Below are 19,322 nucleotides of genomic sequence, written 5' to 3'. Positions count from 1 at the left end.
GATACAAAAATTAGATCTTTGAAGAGTAGTGAAATTATTAAGAAGAAAACTTCTTAGTTCTGCATCTTCAAAATGCCATTTCAATCAAGCATCATTTTTTGTGCGCTCGAAGAAATGGAATTACCAACTTGTCTTAAGTCCTTGATCAGAATGAGGCTCTTAAACCAATTATGTGAAGATCAGAGTGCTTAAAATTATAAGGAATACATTTAGAATTATTAAAGGCTTCAAATAGCTTGGTTCAGGCAAAATTACGTATAATTGATCACTTAGTATGTGTTGTCAGGAGAACCTGCAGTCATAGGTGTGGAAGAGCGCTTTTTAGACAAATCACAACTAAACTTTTGTAAAACCCAAACTGTATCAGAGCTTCCTCTTCTAGGAAACTTTACTGAAAATAAATCCCAACCACTTTTATTCCTGTTCTAGAGAAAGATCTACAGAAAGATGCACCGTAAGTTAAAAGTACTGAATAACACTGCCCTAACTGATAAAGTGGAATGCAGACGAAGGAAAACCAAAATGGATTACCTGGATTACTAAGTGAATGAAGGCACAAAATAAAGGGTTGGGATCTTCTTCAAAAGTTTTAATAGTTTAAAAAAAAAAAAAAAAAGAGAAATGAGAGAGGATAAATCATCAGGAGTAAAGAAATCTTTGCCAAAGGGCACAGGGACTTAAAGGAAATTAACATTAAGATTGACAAACACAAACTGGATTGTCAGAAAATGATTGTATAAGGGACTGACTCTATAACCCCCCTGAGAACAACATGAATGTTCTATTGATTCTTATTTAGCCTCTGTCCAGTCCTTCCATCCCTTTGCTTTGAATTTTATGATTCATTTATTAGAAAATATAATATTATTCTGGGTAGGTTGCATTTTCAGTCAGGCACATAAATCCTAATCTTGCAGTCATCCTCTGCATCTCTCTGGTGATAAGATTCTCATTGATTTCAGTGACACAGGTTTAGGAACGGAATGGTACATATTACGTAGTGTAAGATGCAGGCTAGTGGATTCAATTCATACTTCACTACCAGATTAGGACCAAACTAAAAATTTGGTAGGCTCAATCATAATCCCATATTCACATCTCTTCACATAAAGTGGCATTATTTCTGCTGATCAAATCTAAGAATGTCTTGATGGACCTGGAGATAGCTTCAGGTCTGAAAGTAGCTGTTTTTACTGTGAAGGATACTTTCAGATGCTGTGCTAGGAGTGCTGTATTCCAGTCATGTAGATCTAGCAGCCTTGACTTGCACCCAGTCTCTTACACATCCCATCAGCAGGACCAGGATACAGAGGGATGAGACAGTTCCTGGATTAAGGCAAAGTCAAAGAACTGCTTGCCAATTGCTCTTGCAGACAAAAAAAAAAAAAGCCCTGAAGAAAAATAATTTGCTGCTAGTTAAAAATGTTAATTGGTAATCTAGATAGTGAGAAAGAAGAAGATAAATATTGGTAAGGATGTTTCTTCCTTCCCTTAGCTAGGCTCCACTTCATTGAAAATGAAGCCCCAACAAGCAGAATGGGAATGGAGAGCAGTGCAGTCAGTCGTGGTTTCTCCCTGTGGTTCCTTTTCATACAGCCTCTCTGATCCTGCATGGCTTCTTCAAGGGCCACTGTTCTCCAGGAAGATGTACTCTACCACGGGTTCTCCTCAGGCCACAGTTCCTCTGGATATGACCTCTGTCATCTGTGGGCTGCAGTGAGTATCGTGGGGTGCCTTCTCCTTTCTCTGCCCTCGCATTCACTCCTTCCTCACCCTGTTTCCACCTTTTGGTACTATCCATGTGCTCCCAGAGGCCCTACCAGCCCGGCAGGTGGCTGGGTGCTGGGATGTGGGACGGCCCAGACACCCAGATACTGCTGCAGAACCCATTGCTGACGTGAAGAGAGGAGCTCTGCTCAACAAATGCGGGAAAGTCGGTGAAATAGGTCAACGGGCTGCAGATTGAACTCGAAATTAAACATGGAGTGAGCCACGCCGCGGAGGGAATTGAACTAGTTATGCAGCTGGCTCATTTCTAAATTAGATTTAAGTGCTTCGGGAAGAAAGAGAGACGTCCCTGCATCCCGAGTCCAGGCATGGCTGCAATGCGAAGTCCACACGGGCAGGGGAGAACGCACAGAGGATAGCACGGATAACGCAGGCAGCACTCAGAGGCGACTGGCGAGCCCCAACCACGGGAAGCGTTATCCCGAAATCACTTAAAGTTTATCAAGACCGTAAGCCGTCCAAGGACTGTCGCAGACTTAATTTGGGAAGCGAGGTACCGGCGCAGCTGGAGAAAACTTCCAGCGTCGCAAACCCGAAGACGCCGACGGAGGACAGGGGCCGGACCCCCCTCGGAGCCGGGAGCCGCGCGAGCCGCCCCGCTCAGCGCCCTCCCGCAGACCGTTAGCCCAGGCGCGGGGCGGGGAGGCGCGGGGCGGGGCCGGAGGCGGGCGGAGCGCGCGGCGCGGCGCGGGGCTGCAGACGGCGGCGCGGGCAGGGAGCGGGGCCGCCTTTCCGGCCGCGGCGAGGAGCGCAGTTGCGGGGCTTGCGGCAAGGTGACGGGCTGGGCGGCTGCCGCGGCCTCTCTCTCCGTCTCTCCCGCTTCCCGGCGATTCGGGCTCCCTCTCCCCGCTTCCCCTCCCGCATCTCTGCCCCTCTCGGGTGGGCGCGCCGTTCCCGTCCCTGCCGGCCGCCCGCGGGTGGTTAACCGACCGCTCCTCGTGTCTCCTCTCGCCCAGATGCTGAAGGCGGCGGCCCTGGTGTGCGTGTGCGCGGCAGCCTGGTGCAGCCCGGCGCTGGCGGCGGCGGCGGCGGCCGGGGGCAGAGCGGACAACGGCAATTTTCTGGACGATAAACAATGGCTCACCACCATCTCCCAGTACGACAAGGAGGTCGGGCAGTGGAACAAATTCCGAGACGTAAGTTCAGCCTTTGCCGCGGCCCGAGGGCAACGGCGAGGGCTGGGGGCGACCGCAACTTTCTCCCCCTTTTTCTCCCCCAATCCCCAGCGTTATTTTTGCGCCTGTGATGCCCGGTGATGCCCGGGCACGGCGGCAGTAGGGGGGAGCCCTGGCCGCACAGCTCCCGGTGCGCCGCCGCTGAGCGGGATGCGCCGTGCGGGGCGCCGCGCTCGGAACGGGGCTGCGTGCTGCTTTCGCCGCGTCCCCCGCCCCGTGCTGGGGCTGCTCTCCCGGGCGGGGCTATCGCGACCCACCCCCCCCTCGCCGCCGTGCTCACCTTGCAGCGAAGCGCAGAGCCCCGCGGGCGACCCGGGGGTGTGAGAACGGTGAGGTCAGCTGAGCGACTTGCGGGAATCGGTGTCCGGAGCGTGCGTGTGGAACCTCTCTGACCCGCTGCTCCTCGGTTACGAAAGCCGGAGCCCGCAGATGACCCTCGTCCTTGAGGGTGCCTCGCTGCCGTGCGTGGTTTGTGGCGAGTTTAGTAAAATGGAATGGATTTTCAAAAGTCCGTCTTGCTTCTTATTGTGAAAAACGTTTTCCCTTCATCTTCCAGTGCTCTGTGCTCCGGCGTGTCCGCTTTGGATATCTGAATTCCGAGCGGGAGAAGTAATTTTCTTCTCAGCCTCCTCGAGTTGCTTACTGGGATCCTTGGGTTTGGTTTGCAACTTCTGTGTCAACAGGTTTCTCGTGCTGCGGCTGCCGGTGGCCGCGGTTTGCTGCAGGGAGCTGAAGGCAGCGCCTCTGAGAAGCAGCAGTTCTGCTCGTAGAGCTGGAACACGCTTGTGGCATTCTTGTCCTACAGCTCTATACGTATCCCACGTGTGGGATGCAAACTTGGCTATTTGTGTTAGCTAACCGGGGAAGAAGAGTTACTGTTGGAGTTGTGGGAGAGCTATTCCCACAGTAGTTCGCATCGAACAGAATAATTCAGTGTTTGGGAACACTCACGTTAGTGGTCTCATATTTCTGTTTGCATCAGGTAGCTTGAAATCTAAAAATGCATGTGAAAAACGGTCAGCTCAGCATACTTTGGGACCATCCTTTTTTGGAAAGAAAGAAAAACCACGCAGCATGCAGTGCTACATAAATATTTTAGGATGAAACGGTGCTGCTGAAAAGCACCAAAATAAGTGCATGAGTTATGTTTTATAATTGGGTGAAGTCATTTATGCAAGGACTGCCCTGCAAGGCTGAAGAGGCTAAGTGCTGTCTGATGCCTGTCTCCCGGGTGCCCGCTGACATACACTGTAATGCTGGATATTAGCCAGATAATTTATTCTGTGACAAGTAGGTGTCCCCAAGGGCTTTGGGAGTGACTGCTCTGAGAAAGTGCTGCATACTGATTCTGCGGAAGCCACTTACAAATAGGCTGCCTTATTTATTTCTACGCTGTGGAAGTTTTGTTAGACTGGTGCTTCAGAGAGGAGTCAGCTTGTACTTATGCAGAATGCTTATATCCTATTGATTACTACTTGATCCTCATACTCCACAAGGTGATCCCTTTTACAGCATGGATGATTTTCAGTAATTCATAGCTGTAAAAAAAAAAAAAAAAAAAAAAAAAGAAAATTATGAGTGAATCTGCCTGCACAAGCATTTGCTCAAGAAAAAATATATTTCAAGATGTGCTGATCAATTACCATCTGTAAATATAAGATGGTGGAGACATTTTATTAACGTTCTGTAGTTTAGATAGTTAGTAAATCTTCATGTGTGGCTGTAATTTGTTGGTTTTGAGTTTGTGGGGAAGTAGCTGCCCTGCAGAGTTGCAACAAATGTATGCCAGGCCCGTGTCTGTAATTTATTCTCTGTTCGCTGAACAGGGTATTTTGTGGGCTTTAAGTACCCTACAGATGCACGGGTGAGATGGAATTCTGGTGTGAAAAGAAGTGTTTAACGGCTTAACTTCAGGCTTAGCTGACAAGACTGATTAATGTGGAAGATAATGACCCTGACTTCTGGCTCATTGGCTCAGTTTCTTAAGAGTTTTAGGTCACAGTGAGAAAGAATATAGTTATTGAGAAAGGGAACTCCTACAAAAACTAAGCCACAATATGATTACTTATTATGTTAAATTTAGAGCAAAACTAAAACCCAACAACCTTAACATTCTATAAAATGTCAGACTTACCAGCAAAGTTTGATATTAACGTGATGCTAATATTAGCAGACATCTCTTCAGTACTTTGTTCAGGCAAAACTGTAATGACTCTTCAGCTCTCTTGAAAGATCTTGATCATTCTGACAAATCTTTTGAAAATAATAAAACAAGTCTAGGCAAGGATTATGCTTTTCTTTGCCTAAATATGGATCAGTGGGAAGCTGGGCGCTCGTTAGAGACTGTCTTTTCACATCTTTAGACTTGGTGGGACGAGTGCAGGGGAAGTGTATTCGTCATGTCAGAGATCAGCTCCTCCAACTTGTACCTGTGAAGTTAACACTTTGAGTCCTGCTTATTTTTTGCTCATAGGTGCTCGGTAGGAAGATATTTTAACCGTATCTGCTTGTTCCTGTAGTGCAGTTGCTGAGTACCAGCAGCTCTTTAGTCTGTCACTAAACAAATAAGTCTCGGAGTTGATGGGTTTTCTTTACGACTTTTCAAACTGCCTGGTAAGGCTGCTTTGGCTGCCAGTCGGATGTCCTGCCTACCCCCTGTGCTTATATTCCTTGTTTGGATTTGAAGTTCTTTGATGAATGCTGTGCTGAGGGAGTCTTACTTCACGTTTTGTTATATCGGTAATTCTTTGTGGTCTCATCTACGAAGGCTGGAGTAGATACATATTTTATATTGAAAAACTGTGGTTTTTCTAAAGTGAAGATTATTCCTCCTTAAAATAGAATTGGTTAATGGTCTTGCATGGTGGCCCTGTTCATGTGTTCTTCAGGAAGATTGCATAATAAATATCCTACGTGCTAGATTTCACTTGCTGCTGAAGAGGACCATTCTTTCTTATTTGGCTGGCTTATTAGTGATTTATAGTTACTCGTTTCAGTGGGGAGATAATTTAAACTTGTGAATCAAAGATGTGCTAGGTATTTTGAAAGGAAACATGCTTGTCAGATATAAACAAACTGCAAAGAAGTCCACTGTGGCACAGTTACGCAGGGTGACTGGTACGTGCCTTGGTATTTATTTGACCAGTGAAAACTGGAAGCTTATTTACATTTATCCCTTAAAGAAGTTGCTTTTCTTTTAATAGCAATGAATGAAGAAAAGCTTCTTAAGAAATTTCTGATTCCTGTGACTATGGTAAAATACTTTTCTCCTGTGTAGTCCAGAGGCCTCCAATCTGGCTGAATGCTGGCCCTCAGTTTTCTTTTATTGTGAACAGTATTTATTGTTACTTACATATTGCTTAGTGATTCTTTATATATTACTTGTGAGTATTGACTTCATTTGCCGCATGTGCTTTGGTCCAGGTCTGTTTTTTGTCTATGTTTTTTTTTTTCTTATTGCTTCTATTGATCTTTTCCAGTCTGTCTGTGAAAAGGTAATGGTCTGTCAGCTTTTGATGCCAGTACGCAATTAATGCAGAAGGGGTTATGTCATGATATAAAAATGTTAGTTTCTTTAAAGGTACAAACTGCTGAACTTAGTTGTGAAACTAGCTGCTCTACAATCTGTTCAGTGATAGACTAGGGTGATAGGCTTTTTTTCTTTTTCAGTTGAAAGTAGATTTCAAAAAGTAGTTTTGCTGCTTCTGTCATCTAGGACTAAAATATAGCCAGCAGCCAGTTGTGGTCTTAAAGTGAGCTTTTGCTTGAAAATAAAAGGATTGCAGATAGTATGTAGGTCACTAATATGCACATGATAGAAGGGAAAGGAATGAAAAAAAGGATCATGAAAGTATTTTAGAGAAGGTCAGATTTCAGGATTGGGTAGTACAGCACTCATCAGTCTTTCATTGCTAGTATTAACTCATTCATTTGCTGTCAAAATTGGTTCATGAAGATATCTCTTCCTCTGTTAGTGGGGGGTGAGCTCTTATGTTACATCTTATTCTGTGTATTTATAGAAACATGGAAAAGAAATGAATTGCAGAGCAGGAATGATCAACTTCTTCATTAAGTTGCCATAGATTTAAGTTAGAGGAAGGGTAAAAGGATGAGCAGTAAAACACTTCAAGTTCCTTTTTGTATAAGGGCACTGAGACTCAGTACCTATTTTTTCTCCATGAGCCAGTTGGGTATTGGACAACTGGTTATCAGCTATTCTGAAATGGTGTCAGTCTTTGCGGGGTTTTGCTTTTTTATTTGCTTTCTCCTTGAATTTACTTGGTATAGACTTTTATTAATGTGGCAAAGGATGAAAAACTTCAGAAACCTTGGAGATCTTAGAGGAAGAGTGAGTGTTTTATACCTTCAGCAATGATAGCTACTTTTGAAATGGAACTCATAGAGTAAGAACTGACCATGGTTTTCTTAACAGTAAAATACAGGAACATATTAGGAATTTGCATGAAAGTTAAGGAAATTTTAAGAAGCTTGTTGACTGAACATGGGAAGTTGCATTGGAAATCTTAACTTTTGGTTCCTTATGCATTTTTAGATAAAGGCTTCTAATTTTTCTGTGTGTAGCTTTTGCTTGATCTCAAATACAGGTTGCTTTTTTTGTTTGTTTTCCTCTAGTCTTTTTTTGCTGCTTGTTTCTGGTAACGAGTGTTGTTTGTCTATAGAGTTTGCTAGCCTCAAACTATTGTTAATACTGAGCTCCGTCTCTTGGAAGGCATTAGCTTGGAAGCTCTTTATATAGCTAACATTGAGGAGTTAAGTAAACTGTAATGTGCTTTTCCTTAGACTGGCCTCATAATCTAAGGGAAAGCTGATAACATCGTTTCATCTTATCTTTATCTCCTTTCTGTGAAGAATAATCTTTATTTTATTTGCGGTAGGTTGTTTAGTGGGTATGGATACCCACTGTTCTCTTGTCTTACCATTAAATCTTATTGGGATTGACTGTATCCATCTGTGCTTATTATGGTGTAGTATAAATAGATTTGTAATACACTAATAGGTGGTAACAGTAATAGCAACTGCATGGGCTGTCTTTGCTTTATAATCAGGATGGAAAGATGGCTGGTGCAAGAGGTATATTATTAGGGGAAGACGAATGTAGAAAACAGCAGAATCTAAGTGCAATTAGAGTATCTTTGCTTTTAGAAACCATCTGTTCTTTATTTTTTATGTTTTTCCATGTCCTGTTACTTCATAATCTGTGAAGCATTTGAAACAACTAGCTGTGGAAGGGAAGAGTAATGTTTGGTTCAATTTCTTTACAGTTCTTGGCCAATTTTCAAGTTTAACTCTTTCTTTTACTAGGTACTTAAATTTAAAGTAACACCCACCGAGAGCTGCTGGATACCTACAATTCCCATTCATGAAATAAGGAAAGCAATCTCCTTCCAGTTAATAGATGATTATTTTTTTCATAGGTACTTTTAGAGCAACTCCTGAATTTTCAAGCATAAGGAGACTTTAATTCTAGGCAAAGTATTTATTTATTTTTCTTATCAGTACGTATACTTTTTTGTTCAATACTTTCAATTATGCTTTATGGATATCTTCCTATTGTGGGTATTTCTAATAATATTGAGTTGACAAACAGGTCTATGCTGTTGTGTAGATACATCTTTCAATCTGATGTAACCACCCTCCTTGGAGATACTCAAATGGTGTCTGGATGTGGTCCTGCTTGAGCAGGGGTTGGCTCAGATGACTTCCATAGGACCCTGCAAACCTCAGCCACTCTGTGAGTCTGCAATATCAGAATGCATTAATAGCCACAGATGAGCAGCTTATTTTTCTGCATCCGGTGCAGCCAATCTCACTTTCATTACATTTAATGCCGAAACCTGTCTTTTTTGCTGTAGACACAAATAAGAAGGCAGTGATTGTAAATAATGATATGTGTAGCTCATTCTGAAAGTAATGCCTTCTATTTATTTCCATGGAAACTTCAACAAATACAGAGAGCGTAACAACACTATTAAAGCAAATTCTCAGCTACAAAGCTTTTTTTTTTTTTTTTTTTTTTTTTTTTTTTTTTTTACATTATCACCACCATTAGCTATATATTTTTGCCAGAGATTAATGAGACCATGCATATCACACTTGTAACAATCTACACCAGCGGAGGTTTTTTCACAGCTGCTACGATGCCCTCACTGCCCACCACCTCACTGTGCTAATATAGAATCCATTTTTGGTCTCCATAAATGTTCAACAAGCATTGATGAATGTCAGTGGGTGCAGTTTTTTCCTCATTTCGTGTGTGCTTTCATGTCAGGCATGAATTTGTCAGACTGCCCCTTTGCTACCATCTGTAACAAGGCAAGAAAATGGAATGGAATGCTAATGGGAAGGTTCAGCCTCTACTGCTGTACCACCAACATTCACCTCTGGTGTTGCAGGCCAACGTAATAAAATAAGAGACATTCCTTTCAGAGCAGCCCTCATACTACATGGTATTAAGTGTTATTTTTGTATGTCTTGAAGTTAAATGTCTTGAAGAGAGACTTGTGCTAGTAATTTTGGTGATGAACACTCTACTGAACATCCTTACCTGGTGTGAACAGCCTTTAGTTGCTAGATTTTTTTTGATGATTTTTTGCTCTTGCTTTTTCATTTCTCTTCATTTCATACTGTTCCCTTACAATAGTTAAAATTACTAGGAGAATTAATGGGTTATGTGAGAAAGGTGGTGCAGTGTGTGGTGGGAGTTAGGGACAGAACACGAAGGTCTGATGTAAAATTCTAACCTATGACAAAACCTTTACATTTCAGTGAGAATATTTTCACTCTGTTGATAACTTCACAAGTTAAGAGAATGGGTTTAAAAGATACCAGAATGTTTGGATGGCTTGCGTTTTCCTGGATTATGGAAACACTTCTCTTAATATGCTGTATACTAAAGGCTGTCCAGACTTTGATTTTTTTTCTTCTTGCAGGAAAAAAAGCTATTTGTTTATTTTCTCAAGTGATGTGTAGTCATTGATTCGAAGTAGGCTGTTCATTCTCAGTCTGTTCATCATCTCTCTCAAAAAAGTCTGCAAGTCATCAAATAATTCTACATATTGCACTTATCCTTAAGCTTGCCTACAGCTGAAAATAAACTCCGTTGACATTTGTTGAGTTTGCACTGATGGTGAATTTCATTCTGTTGTTTGACCCGTGTAACAGTGATAAGGACAGAATTTATTCCTCTGTGTATGCTTCTGAGTATGGAAAATACCCTGTGTTTTGACAGCTATTTGTTGAAATTGTATTAATATGCAAAGTATAGGAGATATATTTATTGATGCTTGTCTCTTTGAGGATTTGGTGGTTGTGTTCATGACTATAAGATCAGTGTTGCAGAAAACCCAAACGATGATTCTTGTAAACAGAATCAGTCCACTGGTATGCAGAGTATCAACACTAGGAATCCATTGTATAATTTCAGCCTTAGGCAGAAGAATACATTAGCCAATTTGGTCACATTTCATTTGGAAGCCAGTGGGAAGCCAGTGTGGAACACTGAGAACCCTTTTCATTCATAAAATGTAGGGCCAAAAGGGACTATTGGACCTGATAACATGCCTATAATAGCTCATTAACTTATATCCAGACATTGTATTAAATCTGGAAATTCTAGTTGGGCAAATTCTAGTTAGGCTTTAGGAGGCTGTGTGCCACTGGCATAGATTAAGACTTGACTTCTAGGGGAAGTGGTGATCTAAGCAGCATATCTATGATGTTTTGCAGCAGGATGAGGGAGAATGACATTTAAATTCATGCCAGTTTGATCTGGGGTGTTTCCTCCTTTGGCCCAAATATGACAGTGACTTGAAATGGTGCTTCATTTGTCTTTCTTACACTTCACTTTCCTACCACCTTCATGTCATTGTCTTGTGTATAGTGTCAGTAATTCATGTTAAATGATGTCAATGAAAAAGAATCACAACAAATGTTGGAGTACAAACTGGTTTAAATCCTGAGGAAGATGGGGAAATGGCTATCAGATTGCCCAGTGTACTGCAAATAGGATGTGTTTTCTCATGTGAACTGGATTAAAGCACGCTAACTGCGTATCTATTTTTCAGAACCTTAGTAAATCTTGCATGTCCCTTCTAAGCTGTTAAACTTTTAAATTTTTCATCTTTGTCCTTATTTCAATTTACTTTCAAAGTTGAATATATTTAACTTAACTCAGAAATTTTGGGCAGGAAGTTACAGTTTTGGTACTTGGGGAACGTGTGAATAGGATTACTTCACACTGTTAAGAAAAAGATTCAGTTATGCTAGGAAAGCAGAGTAAGGGATTCTACTTGTGGTGTGATATTCCATGCCTGCTCAAAAGAACATATTATCTCAAAGAATGCGGAGATGCATGGCCAAAACTTCATTGAATTTGTCACAAGCAGTACCTTGATGAAGTTAAAACATAACATGATGATGGGACTTTGCTCTGAGATTTACAGTTGTAATCTCATAACAGAAGGAGAAATCACATCTGGAATTAGACTGATCTGTGTAGTTTTGTACTATGGACTAAACTAATACAGATGTAGAAAACTTCAAAGTGTTTCCAAGTTCTTCGTTAGAACAGAATGTGACCTAATGTATATGATGGAATAGATTGGGATTCCATACTGCCTTAATCTGCAGGGACCTCCACATTGTGTTTAGACAAAAGTTGTGGTACCTTTCTGTCTCTTTTTTCATATTCTGAATGCTTGCAGTTCTATTTTTAATGATCCTGCATAAAGATGATAGTTTCCTAGGGTGTGTGACGCTCTTGTTTCTTTTCCTTCAGATTTCCTGGGTTGGAGTTGCAGTATAACTTTGTAAGTTGGAGACATGAATAACATTTTTTTCCCCCGAAGATTTCAAATACTAAAGTTACAGAATATTTGAAGTTCAGTACATGGAGAGTTGAGCTCTCGTGTTTTTAAAATTAAATAGGAATGCATGCCTTGTTCATGTGCCTTCACGTAAGGTTAGGCCAGATTGGTGACAATTGATGGGAATTCTACTCTGTGTCTCATGTTGCGGAGCAAAATACTCAATATTAGAAGTGTTTCACAGATCAGCCTCATCGTGTCTGCTGTTCTTATCTTACCCTCAAGTTTTCTGTTGATCATGGAGAATTTGTTTGCTGTACACTGAGAGTGATGTGTATTTAACTAGGCTTGTGAAGTGCAGAATAAAATGGTAATTATTGGTTAATATCTTTGTTATGGGTCGCAGTTGTCTGAAGTGACTTATTAGTTGGCTGGAAAAAATACCTGATTTCTTTACATGTCTTTATGTATCTCATAAGAACATGACAAGTATGACTACAAATATCTAGAGATTTACAAGAAAATGTTTGTGTCAAACTCCAGTTTTCATAGAAAGGTAGTAGAAGGTATCAAACATGTCCTAATGAAATTCATCAAATTATTCTGTGAAGCAAAACTGGAGACACCAGCAGTGCTTATCTGTTCTAAAATGTGATACTGTCTTACATAGTTCATGTCAAGCAGGTTGGCTTTTAATTTGAACGTGAGGGGATCTAGAAGTTTTAGGAAGAGTTAGACTGTGACTTTCCCTGTTTGACTGTAGCTGAACAATTCAACAGCATGAATGTCAGGAAGCATTTATCTTAAAAGATAGCAAGCTACTATCATATGTTAATAGTAATAAAGTTCAACGTGCAAATAACACCCTTTTAAGATTTATTTTCACAACTATTTCTGCTTTAAAAATTTTATTTTAGTGCAGGCAAGGGGTAGTAATTCACACTCGTTTAAAGATCTGAAACGTTCTAGTACAGTTCTAGTGGCAGCTAAAATTCCTATAGGTGTAAAATTATGCACATTCTTTATACAACTGATTTGAAATATATCAGTGTTCAGCTTTTACTTATGCTGGTATAAAACATAACTTAGCTTGAAAATCAAGTAGATGTATTTTCAGTTTTGACAACTGATTTTTTTTCAGTTCCTTTAGCCAAACAGCTTGCTCATTAGACCAAAAAACCTGCCAAGAGTAATCAAGCATAGGGATGAAACAAAAGACATTGTGATTTACTGTTTTATGCGTGGCATTTATCAAGAGAAGTGCTTGAATGAGGGTAAGAAAAAAAAAAAGGAAAAAAGCAGGAAAAAGTCTTCATAATGTGGAATTAATGACTATCATAAAATTTGAATACCTCAATGACGTGCAGTCAGCTAACTGTATAGTGCATGAGTTGTTGTAGGAATTCTTTCAAATAGCATATTTTTAAGGAATTTTGCAGAATGTCCTATTAAATTGGACTAGAGTCCAGTTTGCGTGGAGTCTTTCCTTTTTCATTTGAGGTCACTGAGAACATGTTCACCAATGTTTGTGAGAGGTGGTGTATGTCTTTAATTATGCCAGCATGTTTGTTTAAAATCTTTATATCAAAACTGAAGCTACGAAATAGACTTCTGAATATATTATGCCACTTTGAAAAACAGAAAGAAATTGAATCATAGAGTCACAGAATAACCCGAGTTGGACGGGGTCCATAAGGATCGTTGAGTCCAACTCCTGGCTCAGCCTAGGACCACCCAAAAAACAGGCCGTATGGCCAAGAGCTTTGTCCAGATGCTTTTTGAGCTCCGGCGGCTTGGGGCTATGCCCGCTGCCCTGGGGAGCCTGTTGCAGTGCCTGACCACCCCCTGACAAAGAACCTGTCCAATCTGACCCTCCCTTGATACAGCTCGGTGCTGTTCCTTGAGCTCTGTGGCTGTCACACAGAGCAGAGCTCAGCACTGCCCTCCACTTCCTGTGAGGAGCTGCAGCTGCCATCAGGCCTCCCCTCAGCTTGTCTGCTGAGCTGAGCAAACCAAAGGGCCTCCATCACTCCTCGTACATCTTCCTCTCTAGATCCTTCATCAGCTTTGTAGCTCTCCTTTGGATGCTCTCTGACAGCTTTATGTCTTTTTTTTTACTGTGGTGCCCAAAACTGCAAGCAGTATTGAGGCTACACTAGTGCACTTGTAGATAGGAGCAGTCCCTTCCTCAGCTGGCTGGCGGTGTTGTGCTTGATGCGTTTCAGGCTATGGTTGGCCTTCCTGGCTGCCTGGCCACAGTGGGAAGACTGAAATTTGTTGCTACTTCTTGGAGCACAGTGAAAACAGTCCCACTTTATTTCCGTAAGCTACTGCGTTTGACTGGGGATGGGAGGGGGTTAGTTCTTTTTTTTTAAAGCAAATTACTTTCATGAGTAAATTCCTCACTTCGTTGCTCATTTGATAGAAAACAATCTTTTGATTTCACTGACCTGAATCAAAATATTTTGTTTGGGGCAGTTTGTCTGATACGGTTTCTGCATGTATATTTATAGCCCGTGTCCACTGCTTTGCTGCGTTGCTTCCTGGAGGTGTAGGTATGTGCCTCTGTGCTGCCTTACGCCTTGGTGCAGGCTTCTCCAATGAGATGCATATTGTATGACACACTCTGCTTACCCCTTAGCTGAATCATGTGCTGCAGTGTGCAAAACAGTGCCGAGATTCAATTAAATGAGAGGGTGGCAAATACTTAGGAAAAGGAAAATCACACAAACTTTAAAAAAAAAAAAAAGAAAAAGAAAGAAAGCTCTGGCATGCATTGCAAGATAATGTTACTGAGACTAGATTTTCAGGCTGGGTTAGGAAGACCATTTATATAGATAATATTATTAAAACTAAAGCTGAATAACCTATTTTGTGAGAGGTATTAAGGTATTTGCTTCATGGCTTAATTCTGTGGGAAATTAGTGGAGTTCATGGTAAAGCTAAGCAGTGGGAAGGATTTACCTCCTTTTTTTTTTTTTTAAATCTGAAACAGATTTATTTGAATTTTCTTTAGCGATCTGATTCTGGACTAGATTAATCATCTAACATAGTAATTTGAGATGCCTGAAGTAAGGCACAAAACTATGGGCAGTGCTTTATTATGGTTTGAGGAGTGTATTACTTTTTGTGTCAAAAATCTCTTGTGAACTTACTGGAATGTACCAAGAAATCAGAGGTCGAATTCAAATTAGAACCTTGACTAACTAAGAAATATCATATTATAATTCAGAGGGTTAAGTTCTTGGAAATCTACAGTCTATTTTCTGTTCTTATGATGATGCACTTAGTCCGCTTGTCTTATGAATTCTGAAGATTTGTTATACTTGTCCTGGGTTTATTTTCTTACAAAGTAACTGGGTCTCTTGATGTTTCCAGTGTTTGTGGTTTAAACTTCAAGGAAGAATTCAGAACTGGAATATTTTTCTCCTTTCTGGCAGTAGAAAGTGTAAATCTTGAGGTCTTGTTTCTTGCCTCTGCAAGTTCCTTAAAGGACTTCAATGAATGTTGTGCTTAGTTTAAGTCCAGCACCCATAACAAGAAGGCGTTCTTTTCCTTTGCTTCTGTGTATGTAGCCTTTTATGGAAAAACAAAACAACAACAACAACAAAACATTTTCTGCTTCTTTGTGTGTTTTTTCTTGTGGTTGTTTGTTTGTTTGTTTGTTTTTAGGAGTTAAATTGTTACAAATTTCTATTATAATATGCAGGGAAAACATCCTAAGGACAATGCAGGTTATTCAATGGGAAAAAGGTTTAAGGACTGATCCAGTTATATGGGATTAAGAAGAGGTTAAGGGCTCTGCTCCAGTGGTATAAAATTAGTTAGGGACCTAATAGTATGATTTAGCTGTGTGATGTTTAAATGATTTTGGCTTGAGCTACTTAGGAACAAGCATTTGAAATGACTGGCATCTCTGCTGCAAGTAGATTTATGCGACCAGGGAGAATCCTGAGATGATCTGCAAATACTATGTCCTAGTTTTCTAAGAACAATGAAGTGTTCTATTTGTTGAATATAAAATAGTTTTACCACACCTAAATAACCTTGGCTTTAAAGTTAAAAATAGATGCCACAAATATGAAAGAGGTAACCAGTGTTGTCTTTTGATTTACTGTTTCTCTAATGATTCGATACACATATTCATTTTACTCTTTTTTTATTTTTTGTTTTTTAATACAAACTGCAATTAAATCAACACTCTGGGAGAAGACTTTGAGAATAGAGGTCTCTTAGAGGAAAAAGTCTCCATGGTTTTATGATTGCATGAAAAGAACAGAATACCATGTTTCAGGATTTCTTGCTGTGAGCATGCAACAGCACGGTTTGTGAGAACAAGTTTACCCGAAGGCCTATCTTACCCTGAGTTCTTATCTCATCTGTGTCTGGTTTTCCTAACTAGACAAGCTACTATGCATGCTTATTTAGGAAAAGGAAATTTACTTGACAGATTTCAGGTTTGTTTCCAGGAGTCCATGAAAGCTTTTCCTTGAAAGCTTTGAGATGTTCATAAACTCCAACTCGTAGTTTTTACAGTGGTCATTAATGCATAATTGCCACATCCTTTAGCTACGAAGGATGAAGAGATCTAGATGATTGTTAATATAGCGTTTAAACATTAAGATTCATTTGTAGTCCAGTATCACTGATGGATATAATTGATGTCAATCCTAGTTCTGCCACTTGGTTTTCTGAGATGAACCGAACTATCAGTGTAATCATACTTGTTATTCTACACTATAAATTTGAGTTTCTCATGTCCTGAGTACTCTGTTTTTTTTATCCAGCAAAAAGATTAGGCTTGTGGTTACCGTAAGGTGTAGAGTTTGGAATCAGTTGCTCTGATTCCTTTTTGTTAAGACTTATTGTCTGGCCTGAGGTTTTGTTGTTGTTGTTGACTTCATTTGCATCTAGTATAAATAAAGCTGCTGTTGGTGGTCTTCATATTTATGTCTTGTTACTTTCCATAAAACCTTTAATAAAATCAACTTTTTTCAAGATAGGTGACGTTTAATTAAAAAAAAGATTATTTTCAAGTGCCAACATATTATGAGAATACGTGTGAATTTTTGCACATACTGTTGGAGAAAGATGTACAAAAGTGTTCATTTACTGAACACTTCCTTAAGACTTTGGTAGTGAATCCTGTGCTTGGAAGCTGGAAAGAAGGCAATATTGTGTAGTCAGCAGCACTTAGTTTTCCCATTGATACTTTTAAGGTTTTGCTCATTTTGACAGCGTTTAGATGGTATTCTCATCTTACAGCCAAAGGTTCATTTCTTAGGTGTTTTGGTGATACTACCAAGGTATGTGAAGTTTTGAAACTTGGTGTGTTGACTAAAACCCAACCTTCTTATTTTTTTGTTTAGGTTAAAAATGTATCCTTTATTTTGGTCGATCATTAGCAGAGCTCTGTGGAATATGTAATGATTTATTATTTCTTATTGAAATATAATTTACTGTGAAGATTGAAGCATTCTGTGACTTACGCTTCTTGAAATAGTTCAGAGTGATTTAGTTGGATTACTCATGTTTTGTGTTGTTGAACATAAATTTTAGAGCAGAAAGAAAACAAAAGTCGGAGGCAATGATCACGAGGTAGTCAAGCAAGCTAAGCCATTCTATTTTGGTGGTAGTAAAGATTGGTGTATTACTGTAGCTGTCCAATTGTGCTACTACTTTAATGTAATCTACATGGTTTTGAAATAACTTTCCAAAGATCAGCTCTAAATTAGCATTTAAAAGAAATGGTTGCATTTCTTTGACTTCCACAATAATTTCATTTACTGAAGAACAACAGGTTTTATCCGTAATTGTTAGTTGTGTGGGAAATCAGATATTAAATTTAATGGAACCAGCAGAAATATTCAGAATCATGTTCTTGGTCTGATTTTGCAGAGGCTTAAGATTATTTTTTTTCTGCACTGCTTGATGTGTATGTGTGCATAGTATTGTTTGTTACAAGATGACTCTGGACACTTCAGAAAGGTAAAATTTCCCTGCTTTGGAAAGATTAATTGTAGTGCCATTTTCTTTGACAACCTAGTTTATGGTTTAGTATGCTACAATAAGGAAAATAAACTACTTGAAAAGCAGTGTCTGAAATCTATTTATTTTTTTTTTCTTCTGGAAAATATTAGTATTATTGCTTTTGAGGATCAATGAAACTTGCAAATTTCTTTTAGTTCAGCTATATATGTAATGTAACTATCCCAAGCATAATTTGTGGGGGAATTTGCTGTGTAGGAAAAATATTGCTCTAGTGCTTGGTGATATGAGATCAACTGTTTAGAAACTAGCAGATTAAATTGTAGGTAACTATTTGTAGATACACTCTTCCTGGGCAAATGCTGATTATTCAATATTACAAACTTTATTCAAGAGGAATATACAAAAACAAACTGAAAACATATGCCTTTTCAGTAGTTGGTATAGGTCATCTTTTGGGACAGCTTTGAGAATTTCATGTTTAGAAAGAAACCTGAAAGGGAGATTATATTCAAATTTTTACAAATGCTCCCTCTCATATTTAACATTAAACAGCAATTTATGTTTTTTTTTTTAGAGAAATCTTTAAGTTCACTTGGCAAGCTAGCTTGCAGGACATAAACTTTTAATAACTTCCCTTATTTATGAACCAGCTTAAGCAGTTATTACTTTAGCTAGAGATTCCTTAGACAGCATTAGCTGTCTGTTGATATATGCAGAGGACAGGCACTCCTTGACTATGGAAGAGTGTGCTACTAATAAAAAAAAATAAAAAACTGCACAAAACCAGTCATTTGGGGAAAATTATGGTGGTTTTAAAAATGTGGACCTCCTTTGAAAGAAAGTTCTTTGTTTAGGGAGGCTGGCTTGAAAGGACAGAATTAGAGACTCACACAATATTTGAATTAATATATATTTTTTTCATAAAACGGTATTTTTCTGTATAGCTTGCAGCATTTTAGAGGGAATGATGAAACAAAATGACATCAAGGAACCATTCTTGGTGATGTGGTTGCTAACTTCTATTTGCAAGGTGTGAAGGGAGGGCTGAGCTAGTTGTAGAATTGTGGTTTCAAAAACAGATCTGCCCAGAAATGTAATGATAAGAATGAGAAACATAAGAGGGAAGTATTCAAATTAAAATTTAGTTGGAAGGAACAGCTTCAGAATAATAATGCTCTATAGACTGCAACTGTGCCCACCCAAAAACTGCACTTTCAGTGAAGGTGAGATGTTGTGGAACGTGGATGATTGACTAAGTTAGGGAGTTGTGTCCTGAATGCAGTCCTGCTGGGCATTCCCATCTGGAAGAAGAAAGAAATGGCTGAGACCCTTTTCAGACTCTCTTTGTTTTCCTGCAAAAGATGTTAAGGATACAGAAACGGTACAAATACAGTGCAAGACCTCTAAAAAAAACACTTTTTTTTCCAAAGCAGTCAAAGCAGAAACAGTGCAAACAAAATGCTTGCAAAGATAGTGTTTAACCTAATTAGGGCCACTCATTCTTTTATTTATGTATTTATCAATCTGTTTATTTTGGCATGGA

At 39.7% G+C, this 19,322-nt stretch overlaps 1 protein-coding gene across 1 annotated transcript in view; it reads left to right on the top strand.

The window, feature by feature from the left end:
- Positions 1-2,436: 2,436 nt before the first annotated feature.
- The window catches only part of SPOCK3 (SPARC (osteonectin), cwcv and kazal like domains proteoglycan 3), a 156,711-nt gene continuing 139,825 nt past the window's right edge, over positions 2,437-19,322 (top strand). Inside the window, exons 1-2 of the mRNA XM_085222043.1 lie at positions 2,437-2,561; positions 2,745-2,924. Of these exons, the coding sequence (XP_085078169.1) occupies positions 2,745-2,924 (180 nt within the window). The 5' untranslated portion in view covers positions 2,437-2,561. The remainder of the gene's footprint in view (positions 2,562-2,744; positions 2,925-19,322) is intronic.

The sequence above is a fragment of the Meleagris gallopavo genome, chromosome 4, assembly GCF_905368555.1.
Source record: "Meleagris gallopavo chromosome 4, MGAL_WU_HG_1.1, whole genome shotgun sequence".
Classification (NCBI taxonomy): Eukaryota; Metazoa; Chordata; class Aves; order Galliformes; family Phasianidae; genus Meleagris; species Meleagris gallopavo.
The sequence above is the reverse complement of the archived record's forward strand: the minus strand, read 5'-3'. Positions and strand labels throughout refer to the sequence as shown.